At 40.3% G+C, this 17835-nt stretch overlaps 1 protein-coding gene across 2 annotated transcripts in view; it reads right to left on the bottom strand.

The window, feature by feature from the left end:
• Positions 1 to 17485, bottom strand: part of ARHGEF9 (Cdc42 guanine nucleotide exchange factor 9) — a 213002-nt gene extending 195517 nt beyond the window's left edge. Inside the window, exon 1 of one of the 2 annotated variants that reach the window (XM_059157426.1) lies at positions 16919 to 17485. In XM_059157426.1, coding sequence (XP_059013409.1) covers positions 16919 to 16948 — 30 coding nt within the window. In that variant the 5' untranslated portion in view covers positions 16949 to 17485. The remainder of the gene's footprint in view (positions 1 to 16918) is intronic. The other variant, XM_059157432.1, reaches the window with a different exon arrangement.
• Between the last annotated feature and the right edge of the window lie 350 nt (positions 17486 to 17835).

Raw genomic sequence — 17835 nt, forward strand, 5'->3', positions numbered from 1 at the left:
GTCATGATCCCAGGGTCCTGGGATCAAGCCCTGCATCAAGCTCTCTGCTCAGCAGGTAGCCTGATTCCTCCTCTCTCTCTTCCTGCTTCTCTGCCTACTTGTGATCTCTGTCTGTCAAACAAATAAATAAAATCTTTAAAAATATATTTTATCTAGCAAGACTTTCTGAATGACACCCAACCATGGACAGAAGATACAGAGCTTCCAGGAGCAGCAGAAACTGAAAGAATATGTGACCACTGAGCCACACCTGCAAGAAACACTAAGGGGGATTCTAAAAAAGAAGGAAGACCCCAAGAGTAATATTGATGAGAAATTAACAGACAATTTATAGAAACAGGAACTTTACATGCAATATAATGGCACTAAATTCATATCTTTCAATAATTACTCTCAATGTAGATGGACTGAATAGTCTCATCAAATGGCACACGCTTTTAGATTGGATAAAAAAGCAGGACCCATCCACATGCTGTCTACAAGAGACTCATTTTGAACCCAAAGAGACCTCTAGATTGAAAGTGAGGGGATAGAGAACAATTTTTCATGACAACAGACCTTAAATGAGAGCCAAGATAGCAACTTTCCTATCAGACATATTAGATTTTAACCCAAAGACTGTAGTAAGTGATATAGAGGAACACCATATCATACCTAAAGGATCTATCCAAAAGAAAGTCTAACAACCATAAATATCTATACCCCCAATATGGGAGCAAACAATTACATAAATCAACTAATAACCAAAATTTAAAAAGCTACTGAAAATAATACATTAGCAGTAGGAGACTTCAGCACTTCACTCACAACAATGGAAAGATAGTCTAAGCAGAAGATCAACAAAGAAATGAGAGCTTTGAATGACACATTGAACCAGATGGACTTTGTAAATATATAAAGAACATTCCATCCTTAAAAAAAAAATACAGAATACTCATTCTTCTCGAGTCCACACAGAACTTTCTCCAGAATAGATCACATACTGGGTCACAAATCAGGTCTGAACCTGTACCAAAATACTGAGATGATTCCATGCATATTTTCAGACCATAATGCACTGAAACACGAACTCAACCACAGGGAAAAATTTGGAAGGGATGCAAACACTTGGAGGTTAAAAAGCATCCTGCTAAAGAATAAATGGGTCAACCAGGGAATTAAGCAGGAACTTAAGCAAATCATGAAAACCAATGAAAATGAAAACACATCAGTTCAGAACCTATGCTCAGAACCTATGCTCCTCAGAACCTATGCTCCTGTACTTCCTTGTAGGGAAGTACAGAACCATCCAAGCCTCTCTCAAAAAGTTAGAAAAATCAAATGCACAAGCTAACCTTACACCTAAAGGATCTGGAGAAAGTACAGCAAATACAGCCTAAACCAAGCAGGAGAATAGAAATAATAAAGATTATAGCAGAAATCAATGAAATAGAAACTAGAAGAACAATAGAACAGATCAATAAAACTTGAAGCTAGTTCTTGAAATAATTAAGAAGATTGATAAGCCTCTGGCCAGACTTATCCAAAAGAAAAGAGAAAGGACTCAAATTAACAAAATCTTGAATGAAAGGGGAGAAATCACAACCAATACCAAGGAAAAATAGACAATTACTAGAAGTTATTACCAGCAGCTATATGCCAACAAACTAGGACATCTGGAAGAAATGGATGCATTCCTGGAAACTTATAAACTACCAAGACTGAACTAGGAAGAAATAGACAATCTGAACAGACCAATAACCAGCAACAAAATTGAAGCAGTGATCAGAAACCTCCAAAAAATACAAGAGTCCACGGCTAGATAGCTTCCCAGAGGAATTCTACCAAACATTTAAAGAATAAATCACACCTATTCTACTGAAGCTGTTCCAAAACATAGAAATGGAAGGAGAACTTCCAAACTCATTCTATGAGGCCAGCATTGCCCTAATCTCAAAACCAGACAAAGACCCCATAAAAAAGGAGAATTACAGACCAATATCCCTGAAGAATATGGATATCAAAATTCTCACCAAGACCCTAGCCAATAGCATCCAACAGAATGTTAAAAAGATTATTCACCACAACCAGGTGGGCTTTATTCCTGGGATGCAAGGGTGGTACAACATTCACAAATCAATCATTGTGATACATTAACAAAAGAACAGATAAGAACCATATGATCGTCTAAATTGATGCAGAAAAGGCATTTGACATAATACAGCATCCTTTCCTGATTAAAACTATCCACAGTGTAGGGAAATAGGGAACATACCTCAATATCATAAAAACTATCTACGAACAGCCTGCAGTGAATATCATTCTCAATGAGGAAAAACTGAAAGCTTTTCCCTTAAGGTCAGGAACATGACAGGGATGACCATTCTCCCCACTACTGTTCAACATAGTCCTAGAAGTCCTAGCCTCAGCAATCAGACAACAAAAAGAAATAAAAGGCATTCAAACTGGCAAAGAAGTCGAACTCTCACTCTTCACAGATGACATGATACTGTATGTTGAAAACCCATAAGACTCTACCCCAAAATTGCTAGAACGCATGCAGTAATTCGGCAATGAGGCAGGGTACAAAATGAATGCACAGAAATCAGTTGCATTTCTATATACTGACAATGTAACTGAGGAAAGAGAAATTAAGGAATTTCTCCCATTTATAATTGCACCAGCTAGTGCAACTAAGAATAAATGTAACCAAAGTGATAATAGATCTGTGGTATAAAAACTATAGAGCACTAATGAGAGAAACTGAGGAAGACACAAAGAAATGGAAAAACATATCATGCTCATGGATTGGAAGAAAAAATATTGTTAAAATGTCTATCCTGCCCAGACCAATGTACACCGAGGGAAAGAAAACAAAGTTTTCTTGGTTGAAAAAGAAAACCAAAGCCAGTAGCATCACAATGCCAGACTTCAAGCTGTATTACAAAGCTGTAATAATCAAGACAGGATGGTACTGGCACAAATACAGATACATAGCTCAATGGAACAGAATAGAGAGCCCAGAAATCGACCCTCAACTCTGTGGTCAACTAATCTTCAAAAAAGCAGGAAAGAATATCCAGTGAAAAATTCTCTTCACTAAATGGTGCTGGGAAAATTAGACAGCCACATGTAGAAGAATGAAACTGGACAATTTTCTTACAACATGCAGAAAAATAAACTCAAAATGGGTGAAAGACCTAAATGTGAGACAGGTATCCATCAAAATCCTGGAGAGTACACAGGCAGTAACCTCTTCAACCTTGTTCACAACAACTCTTGCTAGACACATCACCAATGGTAAGGGAAACAAAAATGAACTATTGGGACTTCATGAAGATAAAAAGTTTCTGCATAGTAAAAGAAACAGTCAACAAAACTAAAAGGCAACCGATGGAATGGGAGAAGATATTTGCAAATGATATGTCAGATAAAGGGCTAGTATCCAAGATCTATAAAGAACTTATCAAATTCAACACCTAAAAGACAAAGAATCCAGTCAAGAAATGTGCAGAAGACATGAATAAACATTTTTCAAGTGTTTTCATGTGTCTGTTAGTCACCCAGATGACTAACAGACACATGAAAAAATGTTCATCATCATCAGTCATCGGGGAAATACAAATCAAAACCACAATGAGATACCACTTCACATCTGTCAGAATGGCTAAAATTAACAACACAAGAAATAATAGGTGTTGGAAAGAATGCAGAGAAACTGGAACCATCTTGCACTGTTGGTGCAAATGGAAACTAGTGCATTCACTCTGGAGAACATTATGGAGTTTCCTCAAAAACTAATGATGTACTATATGTTGGCTAATTGAATTTAAATTAAAAAAATAAAGAGAAAAAAACCTAAAAATAGAACTACTCTATGACCCAGCAATTGCATTACTAGGTATTTACCCAAAAGATAAATAAATACAAATTTTATGGGGTACATAGACCTGAATGTTTGTAAAATCATTATCAGGAATAGCTAAGCTATGGAGAGAACCCAAATAGCCTTCAAATAATGAATAGATAACAAAGTTGTGTGTGTGTGTGTGTGTGTGTGTGTGTGTGTGTGTGTGTGTGTGATGGAATATTACTCAGCCATAAAAAAGAATGAAATCTTGCCATTTGCAGTATAGTGGATGGAGTTAGAGTGTATTATGCTAAGTGAAATAAGTCAGTCAGTAAAAGACAAATACCATATGATTTCACTCATGTGTGGAATTTAAAAAATGAAATCAGATGACCATATGGGATGAGGAAAAACAAACAAACCGACAGAAGGAAATAGTCTGTAAGTCCCTTAATGAAAAGGAATGAACTGAGGGTTGATGGAGGGAGTTGGGTCAGGGATGGGCTAGATTGGTGATGAGTAGTGAATAGGGCACTTGTGATGAGCATTAGGTATTGTATAAAAGTAAAGAATCACTGAATTCTACTCTGAAACAAATATTGTGCTGTATGTTAAGTAAAATTTAAATAAAAATTGAAAATAAAATATAATAAACGTAATAAAATGTGAAGAATTGTTTATAGTAAAGTTAGGGGGCATAATAAATGGAGATTCTACCTATTCAAGGCTCCCTACTGCCCCCTACATCATTCTGAAGGAGCTCACATCTAAAAGGTAAATGAAGGCCATGAGTTATTTGTGTATTTTTTAAATAAGATTTTGTATATTAAATGTCAGGAGATGAGTCCTGGTTCCCACCTCTCCAACAAAAGTGTCCTCCTACCAGTGGTTGCCACTGCATTGTCAAGTGTTTCCATGTAACTGTTCCTATTTGTAGGAGGTTCTGAGGCATAGTGATGCCCCACCATCCCTAGCAGCTTCTCAGAAAGGAAAGTGGCACCCAGTCTCAATTTCCATCATACACACATATGCCCAGTTTACAAAGTACAATACTATTCACTTAAACAGGAGTTGTAATTCTCCAGATCCTGACAACCTGCCCTTACAGGCTCATATTATTACATATAAGCGCCCTTTTATCCCCATTATATGGTTTATACCTCATAACAGCCCAAGAAGGCTCTCAAGGGCTGAGGGGTAATCATTCCTATTTTACAGAAGATAAACACTCTGCTTCTCAGAGGGACAGTAACTACCCTAGCTCTCACACCTTCCTGGGAGAATGGAAAGTACAAAGGATTAAGAGTCATAAGACCAAGTTCTTAGGAAAGTACTTTTGGAATTTTGTCCTTCCAGGGCCATGCTTAGAACCCAAACTTCCTGTCCTCCAGACCATAACTCTTGCTGCACTGATGACAGAGAAGGAAACAGCAAATAAGGACCAAGAGAAAATTATACCTCCAAGAATAACTGCAAATTACATTTAAATAGAACTTCATAACTTCTTAAGTATTACAACCTTTTTTTTTTAAGATTTTATTTATTTATCTGACAGAGATCACAGGTAGGCAGAGAGGCAGGCAGAGAGACAGGAAGGGAAGCGGGCTCCCTGCTGAGCAGAGAGCCCGATGCGGGGCTCCATCCCAGGACCCTGGGATCATGACCTGAGCTGAAGGCAGAGGCTTTAACCCACTGAGCCACCCAGGGACCCAGGCACCCATTAAGTATTACAACCTTTTATGGCATTTCAACTTCATGGCAACCTTCAGAGAGAAGTACAGCAGGAAATAGGAATTTAAAATTTTAACCATCCACACACATAGTTATTCCTCTTTCCTGTTGTATTTTTTCTCATTAGCACATAGAACTAACATAGTATGTACTATTTAATCATTTGCTTATCATGTGTTTTCCCTACAGAAATCTATTCCATAAGGACAGGATTTTTGTTTGCTTTGTTCACCATTCAGTGCCTGGAATAGTGCCGGGTACATAGCAGATGCTCAATAAATGTTATTGAATAAATGAATGAATAAATGTGTATGTGGTGTGTACGGGGGGTGTGTAGAAAGAGAGAGACAGGGACAAGGAGAGACAGAGAGAATGAAAGAGAGAAAATGGCCTATTTTGCATATGAGCAAACTAATATCCAGAGAAGTTAGTTTTTCCCAGGAAGGACTTCTGAAGTTCACCATTTCACCATTTCCGTCTATTCCCCTCACCTTACTGCCTAGCTGGTTCAGGGACATCTTGCCTCCCCAAGGGAACATTTACTACAAATGCCTTTCCTAGGCCAGCTCCAGGCATGGTGGCCACAGGTAGCCTGGGGTTCACTACTTCATCAGCACATTTTTCCATTCCACAAATATTCAGAGTGTTTGCTATATGCAGAAAAGGTGCTCTGTCAGGCCTCATTGCCCTTTACACACCCCAAAACTCACAAATACTCAAAAGGTTTCCCTGAGTTTTCACCATCCCTGGACTATATAGTGGTGAGAGAGAAAGGAGAAAAAGTTATTTGAATTCTCGGTATGTGGCCTGAGAGTCCCACAGAATTGTGTCTGCCTCATAGGATATTTGGAAAAAGTTAGATACACGTGCAAAACACTTTGAAAAGTGCCTGGCACAAAATAAATGCTGGCCTGGTAAACATCAGCTATTTTTCTCAAGCCTTATTGCATTCATGATCCTATCACTTGTACCCCTCACCTCTGGAATGAAGGATGCCAGGCAAACATCCACTTCTGGCAAGTGAGGAGACTAATGCTTGAAGAGTTACTATAAAGTTACAGACCTATTTCTCATCCTGGCTCCATTGGAGATAGGTGAGTGGAGAAGATACTTCATCTCTCCCAGGTTTAGTTTCCCCAACTTTAAAGTACAAACACTGTTGTGAGACTTATATCAATTCATATGTGTGAAGGTGCTTTGAAAATGCAAAACACCAAAGAAATGTGAGAAATTATTATTGTATTAAAATAATAAAGGTTATCATCAACTGAGCCCTTGCTATGTGAAAGACACTGTAGCAAGTGCTTTACATGGATTAAGTCATTTCATCCTCACATAGTACCAATAACCAACTTTCATAGATAAGGTACTGTGGTTAATTTTATGTGTCAACTTGAGTGGGCCTTGATGCCCAGATGTTTGGTCAAACGTTATTCTGAATATTTCTATGAAGGTATTTTTGATGAAATTAACACTTAATCAGTGGACTTCAAATAAAATAATATTCCATAATCTGAGTGGGGCTAGTCTAATCAGTTGAAGGCTTTAATAGAGCAAAGACTGAACTCCCCTAAGCAAGAAAGAATTCTGCCAGCAGACTGCCTTTGGACTCAGACTGCAACTCTTAGCTTTGCTGGCCTACCCCCGCAGGTTTTGGACATGTACCTCTATATTCACATGAACAAATTCCTTAAAATCTCACTCCCTCTTCCTCTAAACACACACACATGCACATGCACACCCTGTTGCTACTGTTTCTCTGGAGAACGCGGACTAATACAAAAGGAAACTGAAGATTAGAATGGTTAAATCCCTTGCCCACGGGGCGCCTGGGTGGCTCAGTGGGTTAAGCCTCTGCCTTCGGCTCAGGTCATGATCCCAGGGGCCTGGGATCGAGTCCCGCATTGGGCTCTCTGCTCAGCAGGGAGCCTGCTTCTCCTCATCTCTCTGTCTGTCTCTCTGCCTATTTGTGATCTCTCTCTCTGTCAAATAAATAAATAAAATCTTTAAAAAAAATAAAAATAAAAAAATAAATCCCTTGCCCACAATTACATGGCTAGTCAATGGCGGAACCAGAAGCTTAAGGATCATCCTCCTTGTTTCCTTCCTGTCCTACACCTCTTTCAATCAATCCAGCAGCAATTACCATTGATTCTATCTCCAGAATTGATGTTAAATTTGCCCTCTCTCCCCAACTTCACTGACTTCATTTCTGCAGCAATCTGTTCATTGGGCTTGCCATCCCCACTGTTGTCCTCCTCAATCCACTTTCTATAGAGTTTGTAAAAGTCAGCTTCTCAGATTAATAAGTCAACCCAATAATTCTACCACTTCAAATGTTTCCTATTGTACTTAGAATAAATAGCCCTTGCCAGTGTCCAGCACTGTCACATACTCCAAGCTTATTAACTCAATCCCCATAACACTATGGGTAGTACCATTATTAACTCCATTTTTGAGAGGGTATATCTGAGGCACAGAAAGTTTAGAGAACATGCTCGTGGACAAAACTAAGTAGTGGAATCAAAATTTGAACCTTGGCAGTCTAGTTCCAGAGTATGTGCTATTATCCATGGAACCATGCTATCTTTGAGGATAGCTGATACACACCCTCCCTGGGCCTACAAGGCCCTGTGTGAGCTGGTCCCTGCCTGACTCTCTACCATTCTATCATGCCACATGTCCCTCTCTCCTTGTGCTCCAATCATACTGGCCTTCTTTCTATCCCTCAAGAATAGTAGATTATTTCAACCTCAAGGACTTCGTACATGCTATTCCTGCTGCCTCCCCCAAACTCCCCACAAACATCATTGTCTGTTTTCTCTTTTTAATCCAGTTATTGGGATCTTTCCCAGAATCTTTACATGGTTGACTCAACTTAATGTCACTTCCCTGAGACTCTTTGACAAAATGTTTCCTCATGACAATAGGGCTTCTTAGACCTAGCTGAATGCATTTATTTCTACCAACTGCCTGGTTTCCATTACTGAACAGCTTAATCACTTGCAGAACTAGTCATGTTCTAACACACACATAGACACATCAAAAAGAGCATGACGAGAAAACGTCTCAAAGCAATGGGCTCCTAAGAAGTTCCTTTCATCATGTCATGTATTTGGGGCCTTTCTCAGTCTCTCAAGCAGAGAATTCAGGAAGCTTCAGCCTTAGGTGGGAGGATTTGTCCCTCGTGAATGAAATTCTTTTTTTTTTTTAAGATGTTATTTATTTATTTGACAGAGAGTAGGCAGAGCAGCTGGCAGAGAGAGAGGGGAAGCAGGCTCCCTGCTGAGTGGAGAGCCTGATGTGGGGCTCGATCCCAGGCCCTGAGATCATGACCTGAGCCTAAGGCAGAGGCTTAACCCACTGAGCTACCCAGGCACCCCGTGAATGAAATTCTTATTGTATCTCTTAACACTCAGCAAAAAGTTAGGTCTGGTCTTCTGAGGCCTGAATTCAGGGAAGAAGAAAAGATTGTATTCTGCCCACCCAAGTGTATACCCTTCTGTCCTGTCATACTAATTACTCCTTACATGGGTGGAAAATAGCAGAGATCACACAGCCCTTTCCTGTCTACTCACTCATCTGATTCTCACAACAGACTCCGAAGATAAGCAAGGCTATGTGATGGTTAATTTTATGTATCAACTTGAGCTAGACTGGGCCACAGGGTACCCAGATATTTGGTTAAACATTATTCTGGGTGTTTCTGGATGAGATTAACATCTGAATCTATAGACTGAGTAAAGCAGAGTATCCTCTCCAATGTGGATGTGTCCCATCCAATCAATTGAATACCTGAATAAAACAAAAATGCTAAAAGGGAACTCCTCCTGCCTGACAGCTTGGGCTAGGATTGCACGCGTGCGCACGTGTGTGTGTGTGTGTGTGTACTACCTCCAGCTACCAAGGCAACTTCTCCCATTCTCTTACCTCTCCATTTGTGCAATGAAAGGAACCCTCCATCACTCAGTCTTATCATGTCATTGCCCTTTCTAACCAGGCAAAACTTTTGAGTCTGGCATTCAAGGATTCAAGGTCTTTCTTGATGTAGTCCCAGTTCATCTTGCCATAATTATTGGATCCAGCCACACCAGAGCACCCATATTGTATTTCCAGAACATACTATCATTTTCATGCCTCAGTTCTTTGTCTAATATTGTTCTATCTGCTGGGAACATTTTTTGTTTCACCTATGTCTACTCTCCACACCAGGCCAACTCCATTATCTGAAAGGCTTGACAGTACAGCTTAAATACCTATATTCTAGGAAGTCATGCCCAATCCTCTGAATCCCCTCAACCATGTATTTGCTCTACTGTACTCATATCACCGTCTTTGTACCTTCTATAGCATTTTACCCAGGCTGACTTTTATCTCTCCTACTGAATTATAAGCTCCTGAAGGCATAAAGTAATCTTTTCTTGACTATCCCATACCTCAGGTTGAGATAGTGTCCTGGAAGTAGCTGCTTGATAAACATTCATTTTCTGAAATGGCCTGTTAAAATCCATTGCAGCATTGTTTATCATGGCAAATGACTGGAGATCAATAAAGGATACAGTAGAATCCTATGAAGCCATACAAAAAGAGGCATATCTGCAGGTAATGGTATGGAATAATCTTCAAGAGTATTATTAATTGAAAAACAGGCAAGAACAGAACTGTTGAATATGCTAACTGTATAAAGAAAAGAAGTGTGTGTGTGTGTGTGTGTGTGCATATATATATATATATATATATATATATATGTAAATGTTTGAAAAGGTGTAGGATATATCTATGCAAACACCTAAGAAACATACGACAGTGGCTGTCTGTAGACCATGCAACCAAGAACCAGGGGCAGAAAAAAAAAAAAGAAAAAATTTATGAAAACAATTTTTACCTCAATCCCTTCCCTGTTCTTTGAATCTTGTGCCATGTGCATATATTGCCTATTTAGGGTAAATAAATTGTCATGCATCTATTACATGGGGAAGGGAACATATTGAGTTGTTATTAAGTATTGACATAAATTTATTTTCACATTAGCTAGAAGGACCCTGAGGAATGTATATGATTAGTTGGCAATTGCAAACAAATGAAGCTGTGGTTCTGAGCCAAATGGGATGGGCTCGGGCTCTGAAAGGAATATAAAAATTAAAACAATAAATATTTATATAGCTTTTACTCTCCTCCAGGCATTGTTCAAAGTACCTTATATGCATCCACTCATTTAATCTTCACAGCAACACTATCAAATGGGTATGTACTACTATCTTCCCAACTTTAAAAATGAGGACCCCAAGGGGTTAAGTAGGCTGCCCAAGACCACACAGACAGTAAGTGGCCAGAGCAAGTATTTGAATTCAGGGAATCTGGTTCCAGGGTCTATGCTCCCAAACGTTATACAATGTTGCTAATACCAAGATGGAGTGATGAATGCTAGATAACTCTACCTGTTATCACCAGCACCTAGCAGTTTATAAATAATCAATAAATACCTTGGATTAATGTATGAACTGATAGATGGACCAAATAAATTGATGTGTGCATGGATGAGTAAATCAATGAGTGGATGAGGAATGGATAGAGGGATAGGGGTGAATGGGTTGTAGCTGGGTGACTGGGTTGTGTAAAGAGTAAGGTTTTTAAAATCAGATCTTGATTTGAAATCTGATGCTGCCCTTTAGTTACCCCTGAGCAAGGTACTTAAACTCTCTATCCCTGTTTCTAAACTAGACTAGGCTATGAACTCCCAGAGGGCAGGGATATTTTTCTGTTTCATTCCCTGCTGTATACCCAATCACTAGAAAGGTACCTATGTATCACATGGTAAATGCTCAGCAAATATTTGTTACAAAATCTTATAAACTAACAAATGTGGTATTAAAACCCATTTTGTAGGGGCTAATGTGAGGACTGACTGAGATTACATTTAGTGTAACTGGCATATAACATGTGAGCTTCCCTTCCCTTGCCCCCTACTAATGAAGAGTACAGAAGGCACATTTAACTGAGAATTGAGATATGCGGATTCTTTTCCCAGTTACTGAGGGGCATTCAGGAAGGGGTCTGCAAACCTTTTCTATAATGGGTCAAATAGTGAATGTTGTAAGCTTTGCAGGCTATGTGGTCTCTGACAACTACTCAACTCTGCCTTTGTATCATAAAAGCAGAATGGGCATGACTGTGTTCCCATAAAACTTAATTTATGCACACTGAGATTTGAATTTCATATAAATTTTCATATAATTTCATATATGTGTCACAAAGTATTATTTTTTTCCAATCTTTTTTCCAGCTATTTAAAAATATAAAAACCATTCTTAGTCTGTAGGCTGGATTCGAACAGCAGACTGTAGTTTGCTGACCCGTGATCTAAGGACTTGGACTAAATTATTCCCAGTGTCCGTCAGCTTAGACATTATACCTGAGGCATCCCAGAAGTAACATAAGTATTATAAAGAATAAAGCCTGAAACTATACTTGCCATCAAATTCTGGAAAGTAGATAACAGAGCGGACTGGATCTGTTCTAGTTTAAGAGAACACCTCAAAAAAGGAGGAGGCTCAAATTTTGTCCCCACCCCTCATTTACCCAGGCTGAACTGCATTTTGAAATAGATCTATTGTCAGAACTTCAACTGTCACTAATACCTCCCAATTCACTGAGTTTGATACAGAGGTCACACACTGCCTATTGGATATGCCCCATACATGGCTATCCAAGCATCTCAGACTCAACATGGCTCATACTGTACTTGCCATCTCCTCTCCACCTCTTTCCTAAACACTAGTCCTCATTTTGCATTCCCCATTTCTGGAAGGGATATTCTTATTCATCTGGTCTCAAAAGAAGACTCTGTCACTAGTAGGAAGCAAAGGAAGACTAGGGTATGTCACATCTTAATTGATCTTTCACCAGATTGATGGCAGTATTTTGACTATGGCAGCATCAATCAGTCTATGGCTCATAGTCCAAAGCCAAATTAAGTCCTGAGATTCTGCATTTTTACACTGGCAGGTATACATGTGAATTAACTGTGGCAATGACTGTAGATTGTCTTCCTCAGCCCACTCTCCTCTTCTTCCTTTGCATCAGAAACTTTGCCCCTGATTGTTGGCTGTGCACACTGCCACCCAGTTTACATGACTACTTTCCCAAGTTTCCCTTGCAGCTGGAAACATTCTTGTGACTCAGTACTGACCAATGAGATATAAGTAGAAATATTAAATAGGACCTTTAGGAAGATTTCTTTAAAAAGGATAGCGAAGTTCTTTTCCTCTTCTTTTAACCTTCCTGTTTCTTAAATTGTGGATGTTAACAGATGTTCTGGAGCTTCCACACCTATCTTGGGACCATTAAGCAACCTCAACAATGAAAGCCAAATGCTCAGATAGTGCAGGAGAGATGTTCCTAAAAGCTTCATGAAATTGCCATACTGGCCCTAGTATGCCTATCTCCTGACTTCCTTTATGTGAAATAAAACCTGTGTGTTTTAAGCCAGTGTAGTTAGATCTCTGTTATTCATAGCAGAATCAAGCCAACTATCAAACTTACTAATTGGCCATTTTATCTCACCTATGCAGAGGTTTCTACCAACTTCAACATTGTGGATTTTATAAAGGTCACATGAAATTTGGCATTGAATTTAGTCTATGATTTCATATTCTCCAAAGCAGTGGCATACTAAATGTGGGACAGTGGAAGTGGGCAACTCTCAGTGCAGGCGATTGGGGGGGGCGGTGTACTATCTATAGAATTTTTTTTAAAGATGAAAAGTCAAATTATTTTTATCACTATGAATCAGTAATTTTAAACAATGTCCATAATAGCATACTCCTCTCTATAGAAAACCTTTTGTTGGTCAAAGTTCTAAGCTGCTGTTGTTATTATTGAGTTTTAAATCATCCCTTATATTACTTATCCTTTAATAACACTGCTTTCTACAAGGAAGTGAATTCAGTTGTGCCCCCCACACCACCACCATATACACAGACTTTATATGTGTTCCCTCATTTCCTTTCACTTGCAAAGTTTTAGAATTATTCAAGGTAGCTTTGGGTGAATTTCATGTCTGCAATCTCTCTGGTATTACATGTTTCATCATTTAAATAGTAGGTTCAAAGTAAACAATGATAGCACTGTTTGTAAAGTCAAAGAAACAGAATGTAAGTCACTACAATTCTGTCATTCTATTTGACCAACTGGAGTTTTTATTTGTGCTTAAAATTTAAAACACCAAAAATAATACAAACTGCAATGTGTACTATTTTTGTTAGTAAGCGCACATTTTAGGTTATATGTGAGATGTTACTGAATTTAAATATCTTTTAAACTGAAATTCATTCCACTTTTTCATTACTAATTATTTTAAAATTAAAGTCAAAACAATAAAATAATTATTAATACATGATTATTATTGAAAATACTTTTGTCATATAAATGAGCATATTAAAATGAGTTATTCCAGATATCACATATGCTAAGTATACCACATCTCTAAAGTAGTAATAATATAATATAATTAATCTTATTGTACAGAATTTTAGAAAGCAAGGAACTGGCTTGCTGGTAATTCACATAGAACCAACCCTCAATTAGCCCCATCAGAGGCCAGGAACCCAAAGCAGATCATTTGATCATTGACTTAGAGATGAAATGTCCTTGCCTACATCTACCCATTCTTCATTCATTCTAGACCCACACTCAGCTGTATGAGAATCAGATGGGTGATGAAAGGAAAAAGACACAAAGTATCTACAAATGACTCTGGGTATAGCCATTTTACTCTTGTCCAAGCCACCATCCCCTCTAACCTGGATATTTTAAGAGCCTCCTTACACCTTTTACCTTTGTTTCACTCAATTTACTCTGTTAAATTTTAAGGCAGATCATGTTCCTTATATATTCAAACCTTCCAAAATCTACCCATCTCACTCAGATTAAATGTCCCCAGGGAAACTGACTTCCATGCTGTTCCTTAAACAAGCCAGTTGTCCTCTACCTCTCTCCAGCCCCCTTCTCCAGCTGTTTCTTATGTCTAGAACCCTCTTCTAAATATCTGCACAGAGCTTGTTTCTTTATTTCCTACACATCTATCTTAATCAGATAGACTCTAAATCAATCTGTCTAATATATCATCCCATCCCCTATTTCTCTCTATTCTTTTACCAGGTTTTCTTTTTCTTCTTAGTGCTTAGCACATGTGACACGTGCAATCAGTTAAAGTAGTCCAATGTTCTAAAAAGAAATACCACTGTTATAAAAAGCCTAGCATAAATTTCAAGCACTTTGCAAATGAAAGAACAAAGAGTAAAGACCTTTTGACTGGCCACATTATGAAATGGTTGCTAAACAAATAATCCCTATTTTTTTTTTTCCAAAGTGAGCCACTAGTTACATTTTGTCCAACATTTACTTTTAGGAATCTGGAATCTCAGATCTCCAAGGAATTTTGGTCATCATTAATAGCCCCATTTAACAGGTGAGAAAACTGAGATTCAAACATTCCTATCAAAACAATAGCAGGGCCAAAACTAGAGGTTTCCTGCCTCCAGACTGGAATAAATTTTCTTGAATTCTAGCAAATGATTAAATAAATGCTTTCATCATATAATATTCACCACTCAAGTCCCCTAAAAATATTGTAAGAATTCCCCATCAATCAATCTTTAATTCTAATTCTATAGTTTCTACAAGGTATCTGTTATTCCCTCCTTTCTCTCACACACAATTGGCAAAACTTCAGATTTCTCCCACTAATTTAATCTGTTGTCAATGGGTGGCTCTGGACCCCTATACTAAAATATATTTAGAAGAGGTGGGAGGTCTCACCCATACTCAGCTACAAGAAATACCAGGACTGTCATGTTTTGTTTTTGTTTTGTTTTGTTTTTCAGGCAAATTTCATGGCATTAGTTCATCCTGAAAGAAGTGTTTCCCAAGATCATTACTATTTGTTCCTCTCTGCCTATCGGCACCACTTGAACTGATGATTTTGTGAAGCAGTGGAGAGAGACAATGATAAAAATACAGAAGACTCCTGTGCTAGACACAATTTTGCCTTCATGGATCTGTGTGGCCCTGGGCAAGTCTCTCCCATTCTCTGGGCTGCAGCTTTCCTGAATGGATGACAAGGACTTGAAGGTCTTTTCTGGTTCTACAAACATTTGAAACAGCTTTGATGGGACCCCAGGGAAGGAGAGAAGTCTGAAAAGAGTCTCTTAAAGCTCTGGCATGTAGGAATATAAACTGGTTGCCTTTAAGAATCAGTGAAATAGAATCCTAAGGAAACCATGAGGAAAGGAGGACAGCTCCTCTGAATACAGTCCTAATCCATACCAAATTCCTCTTCCCTTCCAGAACAGGAGGAAAAAAATAGTTAAATATCAGTTTTTACCCAACTGCTTCAGGCTACTTTCCTTCAGCTGTGGGTTGTGGCTGGCAGTGCAGAAGTGTGGGCTAAGATTGCCAACAACTGCTGCTACCCCAATCCAACTGCCCTCTAAGACCCTCTCGCCCATGCCTCCAACCCCCCAGAGTCTCTGACCAGACTTGAGCTACCCCTGGCTGAGTGAGAGACGCATCATGATGCAGCCACCATTTCCTCTCTTCAAGGGAAGTCATTCCAAGGTCTCCAGGTGGAGAAAGGAGCACCATAGAATAGAATGAACTGTTGGAAGATAATACTAAACACACACACAAGCACACACTCCTTAGATGTGGGGTGGGAATGAGAAAGAGCTCTTCTAACTGAATAGAGCTCAGGCATATTTCCAGGATGAGGGTTTCTGCAGGTCTCTCTCCTTTACAAAACCCCGAGTGGACAGGGTGACTCCAGCCCAGGCAAGAAAGAGCTCCAGGGCCCCCCTATGCAGCATCCTTGAGAATCACTCCCTGGCCCTCAAGCCCTGAAACTGGCCAGGGTGAAGGGGTACATGCAGCCTATTTGGGGGACCATGAAGCTCTTCCATACTGCCTTCTCCACAATCCCAGGCTTTTTGATTACCCCCTCCCTCCCAAACCCATAGCAGCTCACCGGCACCTTCAAGACTCACTGTTCCCAGGGAGACCCTCTGCCAGTCCCCCTTGCCCCCTTCGCCTTCCAGGTAACCCCCACTCTCATTACACCCCAATGGGGGGGTGTGGATAGGGATGCAGAGGGGGATGGGAGGGGCCTTTCTTCAGCAGGCGATTGAACAAGGGCTCCTAAAATGGCCACAGCAAGCTCGCTACTGTCTCAAGGACAGTAGCAGAGAGGGCGGTGGGCAGAAGCCAGGGGTCTTACTGCAGGGCGGCAGAGGGTGAAGAAGCCCGGGGTGGGGCTAAGGGACTGAGGTTCAGGGAGGGTAAGCCGAGGTTATATGCACTCACCATTCCTGATCCGCCCCTTATCCACTGCATGGTGCCCGTGAAGTCCGGCTTCTCTGAGGCCTGCGTGGCTGGCGCCGGTAGTCTCAGGCAGGCTGGGCTGGCAGGGCTGGATCGAATGAAAGCCCAAGCGCCCCCTCCGCCTCCCCTCCTCCACAGCCCTACAGCCCAATCCCCTCCGCCCCAGACCTCCCCTTCAGTCAGGTTGTTCCTTCCCAGCGGGCAGGCTCTGCCTCTCCGCCCTCCAGCTCCAGAGGTGCTTGACTGGGAGAAGCGTAGGAGGAGGGTCCCAACCGACTGCCTTTGTCCCCTGCCAAGGCTTCAGAACTGGGAAGTGGGGTGCAAGGAGAGGGTGGGTGAAAATGACCTTCACTGGGGAATAGGTGGAGGCCACCTCTTCCTCCCTCCCCACCCGTGCTGTAGTTAGATGCTGTTTATTGTGGGGCTCCCCAGTTGTGTCAGTTGTGTCGAGTCAGCTAAAAGTCCTCTCTAAAGTTGCCAGAGGTGTTGGGCCAGCCTCTGAAATAATAAGATCCCGCCCCAGTGGAGCCCTGCCAACAGTCTCTTGCCTCCCTTCCCCCAGCCCTCCCTCTGCATACTCCCCTCTGATCCTCTCTCCTATTGTGTACTCTTCTGGGGCTTTCATCCTCATTACTTTCGTTTCTCAGAACAACCCTGTGAACACAGGCATTAGTATCTTCATTTTACAGATAAATAAATGGAGGTTTAGAAGATGGAAGAGACCTATCTAAGGTCACATAAAAAAGATAAAGCCTCAACTTTACCCTCTGCAGCTTTCCAAGCTTCTTTTTGCTAACGCAATCGCGCCTGCGCGCGTGCGCACCCCTGCGGCGCGCGCACGCAGGCGGACACACAAACCATTCCAGGATTTTACTTCACATCCTCAGGAATGTGAAAGG

Source organism: Mustela lutreola, chromosome X, assembly GCF_030435805.1.
Source record: "Mustela lutreola isolate mMusLut2 chromosome X, mMusLut2.pri, whole genome shotgun sequence".
Lineage (NCBI taxonomy): Eukaryota > Metazoa > Chordata > Mammalia > Carnivora > Mustelidae > Mustela > Mustela lutreola.